Source organism: Lagopus muta, chromosome 3 (genome assembly GCF_023343835.1).
Source record: "Lagopus muta isolate bLagMut1 chromosome 3, bLagMut1 primary, whole genome shotgun sequence".
NCBI lineage: Eukaryota > Metazoa > Chordata > Aves > Galliformes > Phasianidae > Lagopus > Lagopus muta.
In genome coordinates this window covers 35,473,136-35,496,518 of record NC_064435.1, presented here as the reverse complement: position 1 = coordinate 35,496,518, position 23,383 = coordinate 35,473,136, and the positions used below count along the sequence as shown (strand labels likewise).

Here is a 23,383-nt window from a genome sequence, read left to right as displayed (position 1 = left end):
TCAGAGGGCTGGAGCACCTCTCCTTTGAAGAAAGGCTGAGGGATCTGGGCTTGTTCAGACTGGAGAAGAGAAGGCCACTTCAGTGTGGCCTTCTTGTACCTAAAGGGAGCTTATAAACAAGGAGACTGACTTTTTACATGGTCTAATAGCGATTGGACAAACGGGAGTGGTTTTTAACTAAAAGAAGAAAGATTAAAGGTAGATATTTAGAGGACATTTTTCTCTCAAAGGGTGCTGAGGCACTGGCACAGGCTGCCTAAAGCAGTTATCGATGCCCATCCCTGGAGGTATTCAAGATCAGGCTGAATGGGGCCCTGGGCAGCCTGATGCAGTGGGTGGCAGCCTAGCTCAAAGCAGAAGGGTTGGAACTAGATGATGTATAAATTCCCTTCCAACTCAAGCCATTCTGTGATTTTAACCATGGCCAGTGTATGACTTCTGAGAGTTATTTGATTTTTCTGAAAGATGGTCTAGATGCTGCTGGGGGTCTCAGTATCTGCTGTGATAAATATCTGAGTATTTTATGTATTATTTATTCTCACCAGAGCAGGATTTTTGCTCTAAGAACCATGCAGATGAGTGAAAGCAGAGGATAATAGCCTCTTACACTTCATTTTCTGCTGAGTGACATGGACAAATGACTTCTGAAACAGTTCACTAGATCAGGCTCTGCGAGCAAAACAGTCAGTGCAAGGATCCCAAAAGGTCTTTAAAAAACATTGTCAAGACCACTTGGCATCTAAATTGCTCTCTGTGTCAAGCTCTAGGTTCCCATTTATGCCTCTAATTACTAACAACATTTGATATCTTGGACATCCTGCTCTAACTACTTCATCATCCCCTTTGAAAGATGACTAAAATCCAAAATGAGCAAATTAAATATCTTCCAGGTCATTGCATCACGGCTTCTCTAGTTATCAGGGGACACACATTTATGCCTATCACTTGGTGCCAGGCCAATAGCCTTCATTTCCAATACCAACAAACCAGGTAATACGCATCAGTCAGCTCACTGCAAATTGGCAATTAACATGATGGCTGGATGGGTTCACATGAGCATAACATTATTAATTAAACAGCAGCTGGGTTAATCAAGATAGTAAAAGTAATTTGTTGGAATAAATATTTTATTCATGTGTCCATCAATAAAGCAAAAGTGGAGATTTTAATTAATATATTTATAAAAATATTCCACTGTAGTAACCATAGCTCTGTTTAAGTATCTCAGTACAGGTCTAATTTGTTCCCACTTCATCACTTCTTGTTAATCGTAGTGTAGATATCAGTTACCAATTATAATTACAAGTCTATTGCTTACAAGCCAAGTATTGCTGTCCACCACAGAGCACATATACTGGACAACTGTTGTCAAAGGGCTGTTTTTCCTCTTTGTTGCCATGTTCTTTCAGAAATGAGTGCGTTCTCCTATTTAATTACGGAAAGCTCTTGATATATGGTGGGTTGCAGTATGATATTACAATGATTGTACAGTGTGATTAAAGACCTGATTTTTCGTTTTCTCCAAAATTAACTTAGGGGGTAAATACATTTTTTACTTTCATGTTTTAAACAAGTATGCAGTAGCTTTGATTTCTGTCTAATTAAGGAAAATTTATCTAATAATTAAAAGAAATACAAAGAAACACAGATAAGCAGTGAAAGGCTGCTGATTTTATAGCAGATATGGCAAAGACATTACAACAGTGCTCCAAGCAATAACACCAGTGGGAAAATGTTTACATTAAGGAGAAGATGTAATGAAAGAGGAAGATGTAAGCTGTTATAGCTGTTAAGACAATCAGGTTTACCAAGCCCCTCAATTTTTGGAGAGCAGACCTCTCAGAGTATTTTTCCCTCCTTTTGCTTGCTTGCTTTTTGCTTTCCTCTTTTGATGATTTAGTGGAGGGCTGTTAGAGTTAGGGTAGTATGGTGAGGTTGTGGTTGGACTCGATGATCTTTAAGGTCTTTTCCAACCTCAGCAATTCTATGGTTCTATGATTCTATGATTTTGGTCAAGTGGATTATTGTATATGAGAATAGAAAGAGATGATGCCAGGAGATGAGAGGTAGGGCTGGCATTATCCTGACTTTGAGTAGGAAAAAAAATCATGAAGTACAGCAATGGCAAATGTTAAGGAAGTAGTTGAGCTGCCTTCAAAAATATTTAACCTAGAAAGATTGTGGGCTGAACTGTCATGCCTGCTTCCGAACACTTCAGTCCCATACTTAGGGAGAAGAAACAAACCCAAGTGACTCACATGGTCAAATCACACACTGTCAGTGATGAATGGAAGTAGTGCAAATAAATGGATGATATTCCCTAATGAAAGGCCACCTATTTTCTTGTATTTGTATTGTACTTAATGCAATAGCAATTTAATTATGTGCAATGTTCAGTTAGCATAAGCAATATACCTCAAGTATGATTGTTTTTTCAATCCCTTGGAATCCTTTATGTAACGTTGCTTCAGTTTGCATACATTAAAGACACATCCACCCAGTGTCCACCTGATAAAGGTGGTAGCTTTTCCCTAGTAAAATTGACCCTGCCCCCCTTCAGAAATCCAAGGATGCTGGAGCCTGCTCAAAACCAGAAGAAAGCTGGATTAAACTCACTAGTTCCTTTCCCAAAACCCCAGCGAGGTGAATGGCCAAGTCAGGAGGCTCTGGCAGGACTAGGCCACAGCACTGTGGCAGCTTTCATTCGCAGGGAACTTAGCCTGGGTGCACTGCAGCTTAATTCTCCACGGGGAGGATCAATCCCTTGGAGGAGGATTAAGCTGCAGTGAGCTGAGGCCACTTCATTTCTGAATGGGGAAGGCCACACGGGGATTTAATGTACTTTATCTTCTGTGCATTGATTTCACAGCTTTAGTTAATTCATCTTAACTTCCCTGAATTCCCTTGTGTGGACAAGCTTTTTGTCTGCAGACACTCTTGGAGCTGCTTGTAAAGCTCTTGGTGTAGCCCAATGAGAAAGCAGGTTGGAGTGATTTTTGTGCCTGTGAAGGAGCTTATACCTGTCTGGATACCATTAAATTACCTCTTTCTCAAGCGCTTGATCCATGACAACCTTAAAAGAACTATTTTAATTAGGTTTTTTTTTTTTTGTATTGAACAAATGAAAAAAGGGTTTTTTGAAAACTAATCTCTGGGTTATTTTAGAAATCTCTCATGAACAGCCTCTTTGAGGCTTTCAGATAGCACAAATTGTGTACAGCTGCACAAACAGTATTTTCTCAAGCATGGGCATGTCTGGGCAGTGCAGTTTAATAGGTTTCCTTTCCCAGTGGAATTATCTTCTTTTTGGTGATGGTCGTAAGAGGAGATTTTGTCTATATGAAAAGCAAACAAGCACAGTTTCTATTCTCTGGTCCCAAAAATTTTAATCCCTTCCTCTGAGTGACACAAGTGACACAGACCTGGGCTAAGGAGAATGTTCTTCTAGAAGCTGCTGTTAAAACAATGGCATGATTTGGCTGTGTTGTACTTTGGGAAAACCTGCTCTTTTCTTGTCTAGTGAATGTGATGTAAAGACAGGCCCTTCTGATAAAGTGTTTCCTGATGCTGATGAATCATATTCCAATTTTAATGTTTAACAAAATCCGGACATTTCACATATCAAATTAAACTATTGCCAAGCAGTTCACTGGGTCACTTTCTGCAAGACAAAGTGACATCTCTCATGGATTCTGTAATAACTTTACTATAACTTAATTCCACAGCAGTCAGTAAATATTTTTTTTTCTTTTTTATATGTAAATTAGGTAAATTTGTAAACAAATATGTAAAATAGGGGACATCTACATACAAATGTATTTATCAAATGTATGAATAACAGAATTAAGAATCACAGAGGTTGGAAGACTCTGGAGATCATTGAGTTCAATCCCCCTGCCAAAGCAGACTCCCTGCAGATGGTTGCACAGGTAGGCATCCAGACTGGTCTTGAATATATCCAGAGAAAAAAACAGTAACACTTAAAATCAAAATCTAAGGGCTTTGTTTTCTAATACAATGTTCAGACCTAGTGTTTTGGAGTAGCATTCATCAGTGCTGATCTCAGTGAGGCAGGAAAACAAGAAATTATTTTAAAATATAATGTATCATGAGGAAAGAGAGAAAGTATCTTTAATTTAGCTATGTGTGACCATTTGCACTGGGATTTACATATTAATTCAGGAAATAGGAGGAATTCTTTTCTAAATATAGCTGTGATAGATGTACTTACATGGTATTGTAATAAAAAGCTTATTAAGTGTTCAATGTATTCTTATGATTACTTTTCCTCTTCTTTCATGCAGCTGATTGGATTTGTGTATGCCTGTTACGTGATCAGTATTTTCATGGAGGAAGAGGACAGCTGTAAGTACTGATACTCACCTATTCATCTCTGGAGTACTGTGGCTCCAGAGATGTCTTGCATTAACTACCAAGAGGAGCAAAGCTTGAGAAGTGGCAGTCTGACATTCATGTACACAACTAATATTACTCAAACACATATTTACTTAGGTTCTACAAGTGTATGGACTGTACTTTCTGGACTTGTTTGTAGGGATCTGTGAACCCTACATGATATACCCTTCACATGAGCCAGGTATAGTGCTGAAAAGCTTGTCATTCATGTTGCACATACACTTTGTTTTTTTATACATACATTTAAACTTGAATCAAAGCTCCTGAGGACATTTAATCTGTTTTTCCTAAGAACAGTTTTATTGGCAGTAAAGTTAATGCAGATGACATATCAAGTCATTTATAATGTACTGTATCACTCTCATTAACAATTAGATGAATATATTCAACACTTTTCATGCATCTGAAATGCTGACCTCATGTTCTTAACCTACTTCTATAAAGAAAACACTGATATACATACCCATTTTGTTCAGAAAGTTAAAAAATCATTTGAACATCATTCAAAAAGCATTTATGTAAAGTCATTGAATGGTCATTGGAAAAATATTAATATGTTGAATGCTGTGGTAGTAAGCTATGAGAAAACAGATGGTGAGAACTGCCTCACACTGTTACCCACATGACTATCATAGGCGTTGTTAAAACCAGTAGTGAGACTGGAATTATATTGGATGAGCAAAGAGAAGTAAACTGAAGAACAAGTCTGTTTAAAATAGGGAAGTTGTGTCCATGTCAGACACTTCTCACATATAAGGAGTTAAGCAGTAGGTCTGTCTCTAGCAAAATATTGAACAATATCAAGAAAAGCATCAAATTATGGCTGTCGAATAAATAATGGACAAGCAAATATTTATTCATACAATTTTATTCATAAATAAATTCATTAAAAAATCTTACCATGGTTTGTTTCTGCACGGAATGGCACCTGCGAGTGATATAAATATAGTAGAAAAAAAAAAACTCAGATATCAAGGCAGTATTTGCTAATATCTTCAAAATCTTACTGAAATATAATTTGAGTAATTCATAACTATGATGCAAAGACAGACTTTTTGATTGAAAACAGTGTGAAGAAACAAGTGTTTTTTCATCATTAAAACAGTACTCTGTTCAGTTCTCCATTGTAATGCAACCGATATTAGTGTCAAGTCTACTAATGCTTCCATTTAGGTTTTTAATGGGAAGAAAATACATCAAGGAAATTCTCAGATAATACTGAGTGGGAAGAACCCTTTCATAGTATACATAGTACACTATGAAAAAGGCTAAAGTAAAGACTGGTACAGTAAATGAGAAACAGTAAATGAGAAACTTGGAGAACTAACATAAGATGTAAACTTAAGAAGGAGGAAGAGCCTAGACAAGTTCCCTTTGAAAGACAGAAATTGCTCATTAGTTGGGAACTGGTAGTTCAGGATAAATATGAAGGATAGTGTGGCAGCAAGTCATATATATAACTTGAGATGTGGATCAAAGACTATAAAGAAATCAAGAGATAATTGTCCTTATCATACAGCTGTGATGAGTCATGTCATTATGCAGGGCTTCATATTGATGTCTGGAGACTTTCTTTGTGAGACAATTGCTAACAAAATTCCTGAAAGTGTGAGATTTCATTAAATGATCAGGAAGGCTGGCAGATTGATAAGCAAGAGAAACTACAGTAACTCTAAAAAATAACTCTGTGTGTACAGTCACACACACATAAAAACAAAGATATATCTGTACCTGAGAAGACAGACTCTTTACATTTTTCATAAGTATTTTAAATTGTTTTGTTTTGTTTTTTTTGTCTGGTCCTTCATCCTGTGCTTCACACATCAGTGTTTTAGGCATGAATTGAAGTAATACAAAACTCACATCAAAGAATATAGCGTATTGTTGGAAAACATAGTCACTTGCTAAAGAGTATAAGCAGTTTACATTCAGGGCCTTGCAAGAGGGTTGTTGTCAAGTTAATGGCCTTATTTTCTTGAAAATATGCTAGAAGTGTCAGGACGTCTGTCTGTCTTTGACATCTATGACCCAGTCCACTCTGACAGCCAGCCATTGTCTTTTGAGAGTTTCATGCTATTTGTTACCAAGAGAAATTTAAATCACTGAGAATAACAGTTGACATCATTAATTAAAAAATAAAACACATCAAGTGCCACGATGATCCAGAACTTAAAATCTACACAGTGCCCATTTGCCCATTCTCCATATAGAAACCAGGTATCTGCATTTAATTTCTGCTTGTATTCCAGAACTACCAATTGCAACTTGGTGTTTTGTTAGGTACAACTAAAAATCATCTTACTAATCTTGGAACATGTGGTATAATTTTAGCTCTACATCCATTAGCATTGTGCCAATTTACTGTTTTCACTTACACCTTTATAATCTTCCAGATTCTTGTGCAAATACATTTGTTTTATGTGATGGAGGATTCTCGGGGTGGGGTGGGGGGGGGGGAGGATAAGAGCAGTGTGTTGGAAGTGGAGCAGAGATACAGAACTGGTACATCTTGGAGGTTTTACAAGTGGAGTAAAATAATTTTTTTGTTGGTGGTGATGGTGGTTTTTTTAAATTTTTTCTGAGATGCTGAATCCAATCAAAAGCAGCTAAATAGCCTTTTAGTATCTCAGCTGGGGCTAATTTGTTTCTTAATGCCCATTTGTGTTCTAGAGTCCTCCATTTTTATAGATAAATATATTAAAGACAAATGTTAACTCATTTGTATCAATTCCACAGATATGTTTTAAATGGAGAAACATCTATGTAAGCCACAGTGGGAAAATGATTTGGTTTGGTAATTAGCTGAGAATAGCAGGACTTATTTGGGAAACTTGCAGCATGATGAAGAAAAAAATTATGTAAAAGAGAAGTGCAGCGGTGCCTGAAAATAGTCAAGTTAAAAGTATAAAGCGATTACATTGGGATAACAGTCCAAGAAGCTGCAACGAAAGAGCAATTTTATTAATTTTAATATGATGCAGCAGGTTCTTTTCTTAGGTAAATGCAGTCATTCTTTCATATTTTTGCAGTAATTTACACGGAATAAATCCCCAGCCCCTGAGAGTCAAAGCTTTCCTAATTACATTCTGCAATACTCAGTGCATCAAGTTAACCCCAGTTCTTGATCTGAAACCTGTCAGGCAGACTTAAAAATTAATAATAGCTGCCTGTTTAGCCTCTGTGCAGTCCTTAAATAGATTTTGAGGCTGACATTTTGGCTGATGGACACTTTCTGAACAGTAATAATGCTTGAGGAAACATTTATTTCCAGCTATTGCTCACCTTACCTACATTTCAGACTGTGGTTAACTTTTACTTAGAAGGAAGATGATAGCAGGTCAAAAGGATTGAAAAAAAGACATGTAAAAGTCACACTGCTGTAGTGGAGTTAATACCTTCCATCATTCATCGTAATGAAAAAGTCTATTTATATCTCTTCCTTTCATTTTTTCATTTCTATCTTTGTAGGTCTATCAATCTATATAAGCCTCTTTGAAGGAACAGAATAAGTGAAATCCGTAATCATAAAAGCCTGTCACTATCCTGTTTGTGAATCATTTTCTACTAAAAATGAACTCAGAAGCTTGTTACTGTCCTGTCAGAGTTACAGAATGGGTTTAATAAAGTGAAGTTTGGAGACTCGGCAAAATACGTTGTTAAAAATTATTAAATTTGTAAATATTTTCTGGACTTCATTTGAGAAATAATAGCACTGTTTCATAAACATGCCATCATCACCCCTCTAAAGGAATGGTTCTATACTGTGTTACTTTGTGAAGTGGAAACTGAGTTGTACATAAAATGCGTAAGAAAAAAGATGTGAAAGCAGAGGGGAAGATTTATCAAAAACCTACAACTGTCATTTCAGCATTTATTACAAAATAAGACTGAAACATCAAAAGGTCAGTCCAAGGAAGCTCAATCTTCTGTTATAAGTGAGTGAAAATTTAAAAAAAAAAGTGTGTGTGGGGGGGGGCTTCCATTTATCATATTGGAAAGTAGTTTTATCCAACAAATGAAATCATAAGAAGAAAATTAAATAAACAGTGTTTTTTCTCTCCCCTACACTGGCTGAATTCAGAGTTCAGCTGTGTTTTCAGAACATGAAGATGAATCTGTTTTTAAAAAGGAATTTTATTCATACTGTGGTATCTGTAGGAACCTCCATATGGTGTCATTATATAAATATTAAGTAAACCAAAATATATTATTACCAACATTGAAAAACTACTATACTGCCTTATCTGACATATGGCATTGTATTTATACATACCATTGAGCATCTGTTGTCAGTAATCTAATGAGAGAGAAAATTTTTTTCTTCACATTTAATTTTTGTAGCTACACAGTATGCCCAGCAGTGATGCCTTTCTTATAAATACATTATGTTTTGCAAAATGAATGAAGAATTGTCATGACTATTAGTAGCAACAGGCTCATACATGTCTATATTATTGCCTTTATATATATAAGTCCACATTTCACAACTAGCTAGTATTTGGGAACATATGACTAATATCTTTACATCAGTTGCAGTTTCCCACATACTTGGGTCTGTTTACCTCACAGAATAGATTATTTCTATAATAAAACATGTAATATGAAAGACAACCAGGATAGAGGATACTTCTCCAAACTGAAGGGCTTTATTAGAATCAAACATACCCAGATGACAACTGTCCTAAATTTTCTTACTGAAAACAAGGACTTATGAAACTTTCCAAACAGTAGCCAAAAGCAAAGATCATCACTGAGCTTTAGCACTAACTGTGCTCAGCTTTAGCTCATAGTGACTTCAGATATCAAAACAAAACTTACTGTTATCAGCCAGCAAATGAATATGCTTGATGTAGATTTTTTAAAATGATCATAAGTTTTACTGCCCAGCACTCAAAGAACAGTTTAGCTACTAGACCTGGCTTTGATATTTCTGCAAAATAATAGTGGCCATCAGTATTTTTGCAAGGCTTGAAAATAAATTTGCATCTTTCTTTTCATCTGGAAGAGCAACCCAAATCCCCACAATTCTGAGATATCTGTGTTGGTGAAACAGCTGCAGTCATTGCGTTGCAGATGTCCACTGTGAAGCAAAAAAAGAGGTTGAAGTACAATTGGAAATAGCACCAGGAGTATCCAGGAGGCTCCCTCAGTCCAACCCAGGCCAATCCCATCATACATCTAGTGGAGTTAAATGTCAGCTTCCACAGAGTTTGCTGACTAGATGCAAACTCATCTATTTGCTCTTCTACATATATCAGGCTTGGCTTTCTTCCTTTCTTCTACTGTAGTTATAAGGGATAAACATATTATTCTAACAACTCTGCATGATGTTATAGTCCTCCAACCTATCATTACCCTTAATGTGTGAATTAAGTGAAAATGCATTCTCACTCCTACGCTACACTGACAGAATGAATTCTGATGTATATAATGAAGAAACAAATACATATGGGACATTATACTATTTAAATTAACACTACATTACACATTTACATATTGCATTTTTCATTTTTTTTAAATAATATTTTATTACACAATTGCCTGAACAAGAATTTGTTCTTGTTCCTATGGAAACAGTTGCATATATGTACCTCAAGAAAACAAAGGTAGTGTAAAATAAAGCTGTAAAATAATATAAACACTATTCATTATATATACTATTGTATACATATATACTATTGTATAATATTAATAACATTTTATTAATAGGATGCAGAAGACATCTTGATCCTAGATAAGTCAGTCATAAAAAATGCAGCTGAAGAATGATTCCCTCTTCTTTATTCTGCTCAAATCATAGATGAATAATCCATTTCAGAAAAAAAAAAAAAAAGAAAAAAGAACAGAATACACATTCCATTTTCATTCTCCTAGCAAAGTGTACAAAACAGTCTTTGTCTCCACTTGTAATCTCCGTGGTCTGTTACAGAGCACCTCATTCTAGCTGAGTGATTGTCTTTAAATAATAGATAATGCACAATATATAAAAGGGAAAGTCTTGATCCTGGAATATTTCTAGCAGCAACAGAAGCTATCTACCTGAAAGTGTTGTAAATTTAATGAGGAATGCAACATGTAAGATTATCCAAGTATGGTGTAGATGAAGCGTGAGAGAGTAGCATCATCGAGAAGACACATAAACTAGCTCAGTTTTTCATTGAACTTATTTTACTATAAGGTGTGATGGAAAGAACCTGAAAAAGTTTTCCTTGGGTTTCCATACAACTTGGGCAAAATATCTTCAGTAAAGAATTCATTTTTTTACCGCCTCTAATTTTATCTATCTATACCATGTTTAATTATGTATTAAATCCAAGCTATTCTTCCTGGCATATGTATGATAGTCAGGATGCTATTTTTATGTTAGCCAACTACTTATTTATTTTTCTTTAAAGGAAAAGGGTAAATCATGCGTTCTAAGAGTTCTCCATTGCCTTTCCACAGTTCCTCCTATAAGTACAAGATGAAGTTTTTTCCTGAAATTCAGTTAAAAAAGTATTACGTCACACATTTTACCACAATTCATTTTAATTGGATATTCCCTGGAATATCAGTAGATGAGAACAATAGCATGTAAATAATGGCTTAAATGGAACTTCATTCAAAACATTTAGAAATGCCTGCATAGAAAGCAAAATATTTTTATTTAGCATTTTTAGAAAGAGATAATATATTTGTCCGAACAGAGAAATATATCAGAACAGTATTATAGCATATATTGACCTATTGTGACCTTTGTAGAAAAATGCATGCATATACAAATGTATACATACATACATGGATGTGATATATACATATATATCTTCATCATATTTGAAAAGTCATGGCTGTCAGGTGACATCCCAGATGACTGGAGGAAGGGTCACATCATTCCCATTTACAAGAAAGGGAGCAAGGAGGACCCAGGGAGCTACAGGCTGGTGAGTCTCATCTCTGTGCCTGGGAAGATGATGGAACAGATCATCCTGGATGATATGCTTGATCACATGAGGAATGAGTGTGTGATCCGTGACAGCCAGCATGGCTTCACCAGGGGAAGGGCACGCTTGACCAATCTGGTGGCCTTCTATGATGGAGTGACAGCATTGGTGGACAAGGGGAAGGCGACTGATGTCATTTACCTGGACTTGAGCAAGGCCTTTGACATGGCACCCCACCACATCCTTATCTCCAAATTGGAGGGATGTGGATATGATGGGTGGGCCACTCAATGGATAAGAAACTGGTTGAAAAGCCACAGACAGAGGGTGGTCATCAATGGCTCTATGTCCACGTGGAGGCCAGTAACGAGTGGCATCCTGCAGGGGTCTGTGTTGGGACTGGTGCTCTTTAACATCTTTATCAATGACATCGGTGATGGAGTCAAGTGCACCCTCAGCAAGTTTGCTGACGACACCAAGCTGAGTGGTGCGGTTGACACGGTGGAAGGAAGGGATGCCATTCAGTGGGACCTCAACTTGAACGGTGGGCCCAGGTGAACCTACAGATGTTCAGCACAGCCAAGTGCAAGGTTTTGCATTTGGGCCAGAGGAATCCCAGTCATCTATATAGACTGGAAGGAGCAGTCCTTGAGAGCAGCCCTGCAGAGAAGGACCTGGTGGTCCTGATGGATGAAAAACTTAACATGAGCCAGCAGTGTGCTCTTGCAGCTCGGAAAGCAAATGGTATCCTGGGGTCCATCAAAAGAGGGGTGGCCAGCAGGGACAGAGAGGTGATTGTCCCCCTGTACTCTGCTCTTGTGAGGCCCCATCTGGAGTACTGTGTCCAGGTCTGGATTCCCCAGTACAAGAAAGATGGGGAGCTGTTGGAGAGGGTCCAGAGGAGTGCCACAAAGATGATCAGGGGACTGGAGCACCTCCCCTACAAAGACAGGCTGAGGGAGCTGGGCTTGTTCAGCCTGCAGAAAAGAAGGCTGCAGGGTGACATTATTGCAGCCTTTCAGTACCTGAAGGGAGACTACAAACAGGAGGGGAATCAACTCTTTGAAAGGGTTGATAACTGCAGGACAAGGGGAAATGGTTTTAAGTTGAGGAAGGGAAGATTTAGGTTGGATTTCAGGGGGAAGTTCTTTACAGAGAGAGTGGTGAGGTGCTGGAACAGGCTGCACAGAGAGGTTGTGGATGCCCCCTTCGTGGAGGTGTTCAAGGCCAGGTTGGATGGAGCCCTGTGCAGCCTGGTCTAGTATTAAATGGGAAGGTTGTTGGCCCTGCATGTGGCAGGGGGGTTGGAGATTCATGATCCTTGGGGTCCCTTTCAGTCCAAAAAAGGAAATTAAGAAATTACATATAGACATACATATTGTGTGTCAAACACAGGTGTATATGTATATATATACTCCCCTTTGCCTTAAGTTGGTTTCCAAACTGATAACTGGAAAGGAGGATTTTTAAAGACTAGTTCATTACTACCTCATAAATTCCAGTTTAGCAGTTCTAATTCTTATCAATCATTTCTGCTATTGATTCTGAGTAGATATGGAAAGGTGATGGAACAGCTTGTGCTGGATGCCATCTCCAGACGACTGGAAGAGAAGGAGGTTATCAGGAGTAGTCAGCATGGGTTCACCAAGGGGAGGTCATGCTCGACCAACCTGGTGGCCTTCTATGATGTTGTCACATTCTGGGTGGATGGGGGAAGAGCGGTAGATGTAGTCTACTTTGATTTTAGAAAGGCATTTGATACTGTCTCCCACGAGATCCTTACAACAAAGCTGAGGAAGTGTGGGATAGATGACTGGACAGTGAGGTGGGCTGAGAACTGGCTGACTGGCAGAGCACAGAGGGTCATCGTTGGTGGTGCAGAGTCTGGCTGGAGACTTGTAACCAGTGGTGTTCCTCAGGGGTCTGTGCTGGGTCTAGTCTTGTTCAACATCTTCATCAATGACCTTGATGAGGGGATAGTGGCCACCCTCAGCAAGTTTGCTGATGATACGAAGCTGGGAGGATTGGCTGACATGCCTGAAGGCTGTGCTACCATTCAGCAAGACCTGGACAGGCTGGAGAGCTGGGCAGTAAGAAACTGGATGAGGTTCAACAAAAGCAAGTGTAGAGTCTTGCATATAGAGAGGAATAGTTGCATGCACCAGTACAGGCTGGGGTATGAGCTGCTGGAGAGGAGCTCTGCAGAGAGGGACCTGGGTGTCCTGGTGGACGACAGGTTGGCCATGAGCCAGCAGTGTGCCAACGTGGCCAAAAAGGCCAATGGCATCCTGGGTGCATTAAAAAGAGCGTGGCCAGCAGGTCAAAGGAGGTGATCCTCCCCCTCTATTCTGCCCTGGTAGGGCCTCATCTGGAGTACTGCGTCCAATTCTAGGCTCCCCAGTACAAAAAAGACAGGGACCTCTTGGAAAGAGTCCAACGGAGGGCCACAAAGATGGTGAAGGGCCTGGAGCATCTCTCCTATGAAGAAAGGCTGAGTGAACTGGGTCTGTTTAGCCTTGAGAAAAGAAGACTGAGAGGGGATCTTATCCAGGTTTACAAATATCTGAGGTGTGGGGGCCACAGTGGTGAGGCCAGCCTCTTTTCAGTGGTACGTGGAAACAGGACAAGGGGAAATGGACATAAGCTGTAGCATAGGAAGTTCCGCATGAATGTGCGCAAGAACTTCTTTACAGTGAGGGTGACGGAGCACTGGAACAGGCTGCCCAGGGAGGTGGTGGAGTCTCCTTCTCTGGAGATGTTCAAGACCTGCCTGGATGCCTACCTGTGTGACCTGCTGTAGGGAACCTGCTTTGGCAGAGGGGTTGGTCTCGATGATCTCTAGAGGTCCCTTCCAACCCCTACAATTCCATGATTCTGTGATTCTGTGATATACCATACCCCATTTATACATATTAATATATACATAAAAGACTATTCACTTAAAATAGAGATATAATTATAATTTTGCAATTTTCCTTAAACTGGAAATCACACATTTCTTTAAGATTGCTTAGTTATTACTGTAATAAATATTCTTACTAAAATGGAAACATGATTCTAATTTAGTGGGAGTGTATTTCCCATTGGCAGCTCCTTGACATCTCTTAGGTCCATGCATTGCTCATCTACTCCCAAATACTCACTTCTTGCCCTTCTATTAAACTAGCTGATTTGATTCAAGCTTCTACTTAGCTAATTTAATATTGATTTTGTTTTAGTCTCCGCCTTCCACCTCCTTGGCCTTTCTGTTTAAATTAAATCTGCTTTTAAATTGATGCCATCTCAGTCCCCTGTTGCCAACACCTTAGCCTTTTCACTTAAATTGCATCTGTTGTTAGATCAATCTTACTCCAGCATCCAGTGTCCATCTCCTAAGCTTTCCGCTTGACATCACAAACAGGTCTAAGTACTGTCTGTTTCTGTCCCTAGCTTTCACCCAGCTTCTCCATTAAAATTAAATCTCTTTTCAAATTTATTTTCCACTGCTATTTCCAACCTCCTTACTTTTTCATTTCTAAATGGTAACAGTTTTGTGTCTGCTTTAATTTGTGGAGCTTGAAAGGAAACTTTTCAAACTCCCACTCTTCTGTATAAATACCGTCTCTCCCAAGTCTTGTTAAATGTAACTGGGTTCTTCCAATTTCCAGCCTTAGCTTACATAAGATGTCAATGTTTTTGTTGTTTGAGTGATAATTTCCCTTATCCCAGTTAGCACTACACCACTAAGAGCTCTTTATTGAGACAACATTTCAGTGCTGCTTTTGATGTGAGACACATAAGTCTGGACCAAGGTTGGTTCATGTTGTGGAGAGGGTTTACCAAGCCAAAGTGGGTACAAATTTAACAAGGATCCACACCAGCAGTGAAATGGACAGAAATTATCTGCATAAATGATCATAAATTATCTCGATAATATCACAACTCAATAAAGTACATTGAATCAAGCCATGAATTTCCTGCCATAGGTAATTTTGGAAGATAATTTTATTTGGTAATATAATATTCCAAAGTATGATAAAATCAAATACATAAGAATTAATCATCAATTTTAGCCATTTTGTAAAAATCTCAGTTCTGAATATCATAACCTAAAGGAGACCAACATATATAACAAAACAAAATTTTCAATATCCTGCTTGGAAATGGAAGGATTGACAATGTTGTTTACTTATAAAATCAAAGTTAAGGAAAAAAAAAACTGAACTATCACAAGGATTTTTTAGAAGAACAATCAAGGAAAAAGAAAGAAGATAATAAAATATTTTAAATGTTTGTTGGTTTTTTGTTTTTGTTTTTTTGGTTTTTTTTTTTTTGTTTTTTTGCTAATCACTTTCATTTATCCTGTTGATTTTTACTGTAATTTATTCTCTAGTTCTCTATACTGTATATCTAATGTCATCACACTTTCAACCCTTCATAAAATTATCTTTCTAAATTCCTCCTATCCGTAAAACTGAATTTGCTGTCTATATTGTGTACTTCTTAGATCTTATTGTAGCATTTTATAGCCCAAATGATTTGAAGATATAAGAGAAGCAAGATTTATAGCAAAAGGTGTTGTCTCACTAAATCAGTTGATATAGCCAGTAGAGTTTTCCTGCTCGGCCAGTCGATCAAATTAAATATATCACCTCTTGCTATAAAACTTATTTTCAAAGAATAGAATAGAACAGAACAGTTGGAAAGAACATACAAATGCCATGGGGTCCAACTACCTGATCCCTTCAGGGCTAACCAAAATTAAAGTAGATTACTGACAGAATTATCCAAATGCTTCTTCAGCGCTGACAGGTGTGGGGCTGTCACCTCTCCAGAAAGGTTATTCTGGTGTTTAACCACTCTTATGGTAAGTAATTTTTTTCTAATGCCTACTCTGAAGCTCCCCTGGCACAGCTCTTTGCCATTCCTGTCACTGGATCTCAGGGAGAAGAGTTGTGCACCTCCCCCTGCACTCCACTTCCTTCTTAAGGAAGTTGTAGAGAGCACCGAGGACACCCTTAGCCTTCTCCAGACTGGACAACCCAGTTGTCCTCAGCCTGTCCTCACAGGACATGTCTTCAGTCCTTTTACCAGCTTTGTTGCCTTCTTCTGGATGTATTCAAGTACCTTAATGTCCTTTTTGTATTGTGGAGCCCAGAACTGCACACACTGTTCAAGGTGAAGCTGAACCAACCCTAAGTACAGTGAGAGAATCACCTCTTTCGGCCAGCTGGCTATGCTGTGTTTAATGCACCCCAGAAAGCATTCTGCTTTTTTGGCTGCTAGGGCCCCCTGCTGTCTCATTTTGAGCCTTCTGTCAACTGTAATACATTTAGTGTGTATTACATTTAGTTTCTTGTGTGCCTTATTAGCTCTTTCTCACGACTTTCTCAAGACTTTCTCTTGTCATCTGTAATCTAGGACATAGCCAGAATCACTTCAATCTTCATTTTACATAATTTTGTCCTGAAACAGTCAATATTGACTCTTTCAATGCAGTTGGTTTTGTTAGCTGAAATTTCATCCCAATGCATCTGTGTTTTTCTCAGTATTACAATTTAGGTGCAGCAAAGCCAAATAATGCTGTGGTCCTTCCATCATTTATATGATGACACTTATTCCTTGGCATTGATTTCTCTACATTTTCTTTTCCTTCTTAATCTTCACAGTTAATCAGGACAATGTGCTATTTTATAGGACCATATTTCAAGACTCACAAAATTTTCATAAAAATGTATTTTTTAATTCATCTTTCTTCAGTGATTTTTTTTTTTATTTATGAAGTCAATATAGCATTGTCTTTCTTAATCCTTAACAGATTAATACACCAGTGGCTTCAAAATGAGTGCTAATCCTGTTACATACTTTGTTCCCTTTTGCACATTCATCTTTCTCCTAATGTGAAATAACACCAACTTTCTAACCATGAGAAAACCATTTACCTAGCTAAATGTTTCCTGACACAAAGAATATTCATTTCTTTCTTCTTCATCATGCAGAAGACCACTGGCCAGTGTAAGCTCCAGTTTTTTAATGCTCTAAACTGTTCTTTTTTCATGGCTGAGAACGCAGTCATATGGTGTTTGAGATTTTTTAAGACCTAATTTGAGTATGAAGAGCTTAATTAGTCAGAGCATTGGTAATGATAAAATAAATATTAAGAGATCAGCAAGACGATTTGAAGAGCTGGACGAATGCATTAGCATGAGGTGCAGAGTTTCCCATTTGCAGAGAAGCACTTACAAACTAGGCGTCACTGCTACACTTGGGTGCAATTAAGTAGCAGTCTTAGCAGGTGCATTTACAACAGCTCTGAGACAGATAAATCTCACATTCTAGGGGAAACAGAGCATCATAAAAGGACTCAGTAACGTGTTCAGAGGGATTGGAGAATGCTGGTTTGACACAAATCAACAGAAGGGTTATTTTGCCAGCTTCTTCGTCTGAAAAAAATAAGGGCAAGAACAAAGAAAGTTCAGAGCTCACTGGTTTGTGCTCATACTGGGAGATAAAAGATTGAAAAGAGAGATTTGATAATCTGGAGATCACAGAAGGGGTTTATCCAGTTCTATTTCTGATCTGTAAACTTGAATTCAAAGAAGGCACAGTAGGGCCACAAGCTTATATGCTGACTGGTCAAAGGGAGTTTGTGCTGGGTATCATGGTTGAGAAGAGAAAGGTTCCAGCAAGTGCTGGAGGCAGTGCTGTCTGCTTAGAAGAGGGAAAGAAAAATGTAGTTTGAAGTTTACAAATGCTGCAACTGGAAAGTGTGTGGTAGAAAGCATTGCGATCTATCTTCTGAAGGACTGAGGCAGACCATCACTAAGCATCATGTAGCCGTGAGCAGGATTTTCAAAGGAGGCAATGCATACAGTGCTCAGCAACAGGCAAATGTCATGTGGTGAAGCAGGATTTCTATGCAGAGCCTCAGAGTGATGGTCAGTAGAGGCAAAGGAAATGGAAGTTGCCTCATCTGAAATGGAAACTTATGTTACACAGCATCGGTGTGCTTGATACTACAGAGTGTAAGATATCACTGGATCAGTATTCTTCTGCAAAAGCTCGTACTTGAACTCTTAGGCTACCAGTAGTAAATGTTTTATCGTGCTTGTCAAGTTAGAAATGTCATGTCTGTCAAGATAAAGATGATAGTCTATACTTGGACCAAAGTCAGGTTGTAAAGGGAAAGGGTCAGGGAAGGAGACTTTCCTGAGTGATTACAAAAGATCTTAACAGGAATAAATATTAAGCAGATTTTAAAAACTTGGAAATAAGGCAATAAAAAAAAAAAAAAAAAGACAAGAGAAACTACAACATGAGTGAAATGTGACAGAGCTGTAGTCACCCAGAGCTTTAGTTTTGTGGAGACTCATTTATCAAGAACTCCCAAGGAAAACCGTAACACTAAACCTTAGAAAGGCAGAATGTGTTAAATTATAAGCTAACACACTTCTTAAATAGCAAACTCAAAAGTTTGCTCACAGTAGAAATGAGGGGTTTATAACATTTTCTCTCTTGTTGTCTGTGTCCATGTGGTTGGAGAACCATAATTCCCTCCTGAGTCCCAGGACTGAGGATTTAAGAATCCAGATTCTGGATTCTTAAATTGCAGGAAATTCAGCTCACCCCCCCCCCCCCCTCCCTCTGCCCCCCCCCCCTCTGCCCCCCCCTCCCCGGGTCCCTTAGCTGTGCCTGCTCTCTATTGCCTCTCAGGCCTGGCTGATTGATGCTCTCCTCTGCAGCCTTGGCTTGAGGAGCTGGTTGCTAGCATCTAGTGATGCCTCTCGCTTGTGTCCTGTGCTGTGCTGCACACAGATAGATGCTTAGATATTGTCTTCAAAATAAATAATTGGATCACATACCTGAAGCAAATAGCACCTTGTGAATTAGCAATGAACTGTAAGTGAAATAGATCAATTCCAGTTGGTCCTAGCATCTGTGTTAAATATTTTTTAAATAACTGTGTAGTTTATAGCATCAAACTAAGCAGTAATATAATGGCACACTAATGCATTGCATATATCTTTGAATCATACAACTGAAAAAGATCAGAAACCAGATTCTGACTTCCGTCTCTTCTGAAGTTATTTTAGACACATTTATGTGATCATGTGCTTGAAGAGGGGACTGAAGATGTAGCAGCCTTGTACAACAATTTTTATTCTTGACTACTTGATCTGCCATTTTTGTGAACTGGTTGGGTATGAATTGTGAAAAATCACTGGCATTGGTTTTGTTTCAGTACTATGCATACTTAATTGCTAGATGTGATAGTGCTAGAGCTCAGTTGCTAGAATGTGAAGAACTGTCCCTGAAGAATAATCACGAGTGAGTCGAAAGCCTATGGGTGAGAGTGAGAGTTAGAGACTGGGGCAACGAAGGAAGCCTTGTGGTTGGGGTCTCCTACAGGTGTCCTGATCAAGCAGAGCCTGTTGATGAAGCCTTCTTCCTTCAGCTACAAAAGGCATTATGATCGCAACTTTTGTCCTTTAAACAACCTTTCAGCAATCCTGACATCTGCTGGAAAAGTAGCACAGCAAGGTGTAGGTGATCCAAAAGGCTCCTAGAGTGTATCAGGGATGACTTTCTCAACCAGGTAATAGACAACCCCCCCTTCCCCCCACCAGGGGGATGCAGTGCTGGACTTGTTGATCACCACTGATCAGTGACATCAGGATTGTAGGCTGCATGGGCAGTGGTGGAGTTCTAACTCTTGAGGGATATCAGACAGGCAAAGAGTAAACTCAGGAAAGCCAAATTCCAACTCTTCAGGGAGTTAGTCAACGAATCCCCTGGGAATCTGTCCTCAAGGACAAGGGAGCGCAGCAGAGCTGGCAGATCATTAAGGAAGTGCCCTTTCTTTAGGGCACGAGAGTTCTCCATCCCCAGAATACATTTTCCCCCCTTTAGTCCTCTAATAAATAAGAATCCATTCCTGGCATCCTGCAATAGAACATGTGGCTCTTCTGCTACATGACTAGAGCAGCCCAGCTACTCAGACTTAGTGTGAAGTCTAATGGTACTGGCACCAGATAGCTGGAACAATCTGACTAGTTCAGATAAGGATATAAGAGAAGCATGTTTCTTGACACTGGAAGACAAATGAAAAAGTAGAGACCTTAGGAAGAAGCACAGAATCACCAAGGTTGGAAAAGACCTCCAACAACATCCAGCTACCACCAGCATTTTCCCACTAAAGCAAGTCTCTTCGTACAACATCTAAACAATTCATGAACACTTCCACATATGGTGACACCACCGCCATACTGGGCAGCCCATTCCAGCAGCTGACAACTCTTTTGGAGAATAAATTCTTAATATCCAACTTGAACCTCCTCTGGTGCAACTTGAGGCCATTCCCTCTAGTCCTGTTGCTATTTATGTGGGAGAAAAAAGCAACATTAAATGCTTATCTAAAAAGTTTATATAAAACTACAAATGCAAATACTAGAAAGTCCAAAGTTTAAACTTCATGCATCTAAGCCTGACAGTTCCCCATTTTTGCTTCCTCTTTCTTGTTGAATTTGGCTCCCTGTCTTACTATCCATCACATACTTTAACTAACTGATTACTTCTGTTCATTTCCTTAATGACCGTGGTTACATTACTATATATGTTATTCAAAAAGTCTTAGCACAATGGGAAAAATGCAGTGCAAAAGAGTATTTGGAGACCCATTAATTAAGATAATCTTCTGTACATAAAAAGATCCATGCAAGCAGCTTCTAGCCTTCCCCTGTCCTGGACAGGGGATAGCTGGAGGTACCATCAATTCTAGCCATCATTTTGAAGGCTTACCCTCGTTTATAAAAAGGAGAGGCAAAAATCAAGAGGACCGAAGCTATTCTGGGACAAGAGACTGCAGGATTTGTTAGGCATTATACTGTTTCACTGCACTACTCATATTCTGCACTTCCCCCAGACACACTTAGAATGTAACAGCTTTGAAAGGAGCCATCAGTAATATACCAATGGGCTTACAAGCTCTGGCAGCTGTTTGCACAGGGTTTGCAAGAAGGTCAGAGGAATATTGCCAGAGAAGCTGAATTCCAGATGAGAGGTTAGGATGGGAGGAAGGAATTTTTCAGATCTTTGATTCATCTCCGTCACCTTCAAAAAGAAAGGAAATTTCAACTGGCATATGGGTGAATGCACTGCATTAATAGTAGTAAGGCATTCCTAAATGTCATCTGTCTACAAAAGAATAGCCCTCAAAGTTATTGATGACCGTGGATACACCTTCTTCAGCTAGCAGCGTGTTGCATTTTTCTCACTCAGGGAGTTTATGACAACTGCTCTTCTGATATGGCCCATGAGTGAATGAACACCATTTTAATGGACTACCCGCAGTGGACAACCAGCACAGATTTGCACTTCCAAGCCCAGCAGGTAGTGAACTCTAAAAAAACATTTCATACTGGCCATGAAGCATCCAGCACAGCTGCAAAGTTGAGGTGATGCAAGGAGAGAAAAATTCTCTCTGAATACAGATCATGTTATGCAGCCAGCTGCTGATAAAATAACGGGTTTCTGCTGTAGTCTGCTATTATCTGTGGGGTGCTAAAAAATCCTCCCCTCAGGATTTTAAGTTTCTCTCTGCATGACTGTAGTTAATGACTGGACTCTATGGGTGTTCCATGCTTAGTGATCGAATATCCCTGCTGATAACATGTTGGTCTTCTAATAAATAAATAAATAAATAAAGGCATAGAATTGTAGAACTCTATGGAAGAAAAAAAAAAAAAAAAGGAAAAAAAAAAAGATGTTTTTTCATTGAACTTACTTCCAGGCAGTTTCTGAAGTTAATTGCTGTAATCCTAGGACTATACAGCAGGTATTATCCATGATCCAGTAGTCAGAAAAGAACAAAATCAATTATTCAATATCATCCTTAAATCAATGTTTTGCCCTTGGGAAACATATGCAAACATTGCTGCTAACTTTTGTCCTGTTAAACAGGAAGATGTGCACATCCTAAAAATTCAGTCAACATGAAGTTTTATTTAATGCTCTTTTGTGGCTTTAGTTCTAGGAGTCTGTTAGACATAAATGCTGGAAATATCTAGTAAAATCCGTCTGAATCCTTAAAATGAAAAGTATCATACAATTCAAATAACTGGTGATGAATCTTCATATTAAAGAGCTATCAGCCATAAAATAGAGTGCATAATGGAAAACGTCACATTCCGTTCCCGTGTGTGATAGAGCAGCTCTTGCCTTGAGAATTATCTTCACATGAATTTCAAGTCAAACTTCAGCTCTTGGATTGCAAAAGAGAAAGTCTCAACTAAGCAGATTTGAACATCTTATCTCCAAACTTTTTTGATGGTGCTATAAAGTGTTTTCTTTGTCAAAAACACATCTAGATTTCCAATCATAAATACATTTTGACTTCATTTCTTTCTCCAGAAGATCTGTTGGTAGAAGAACCGGTTGCTTTAAATTCTCTCCACACTTACAGTTGTGGATTATTCTGGTGATTGCTGAGAGGAGTGATGTGTGATTCTGAAGTGCTGAATTATTTCAAAAACATACTTGCCAACTCCTTTTATCACTTTCTTAGAAAAAAAAAAAAATAATCCTCAGTAGAGAGCTGGGAAAACTAAAGAATATTAAAAAAAACAAACAAAAAAAAAAACCAAAAAAAACCCAACAGATTCTGTTACTCTGGAGGCGTGGGTTTTTTTTCCAAAAAAAAATGAAGAATTAGTTGTGGTTTGTGTTATACACATAGATATTTTATAAATCAGCTTTTACAAGAATATATCTGCAAACATAGCTCTTGGTCCCATTAGTGCTTAAGTCTTTTTTCATGTTTGGTGTTTTATTTTGTTATGTCATTCTGAAAGAGGGTTGCAACAAGTAAGAAATGCGGTTGAAGGGGTTGATGCAGAGAGGCTAGGGCTGCCACTCACTTAGGTTGACCCTGACCTGGGCTGACACCCAACTGGGCTGGCTGCTCAGCATTGTATCCCACTCAGGCAGTTTTAAGAAAATAGTCTTGCAGCCCAGTTCATGCTTCAAGATGCACTGAAGTGCATCAAGTTAAGTTTTCAGCTAAGCTTTCC

At 38.6% G+C, this 23,383-nt stretch overlaps 1 protein-coding gene across 3 annotated transcripts in view; it reads left to right on the top strand.

Moving 5' to 3' along the window:
* NKAIN3 (sodium/potassium transporting ATPase interacting 3) overlaps positions 1–23,383 on the top strand; it is a 332,338-nt gene that overhangs the window by 302,103 nt on the left and 6,852 nt on the right. For all 3 annotated transcript variants that reach the window (XM_048938779.1, XM_048938780.1, XM_048938778.1), the window contains exon 5: positions 4,305–4,365. In XM_048938779.1, the coding sequence (XP_048794736.1) occupies positions 4,305–4,365 (61 nt within the window). The remainder of the gene's footprint in view (positions 1–4,304; positions 4,366–23,383) is intronic.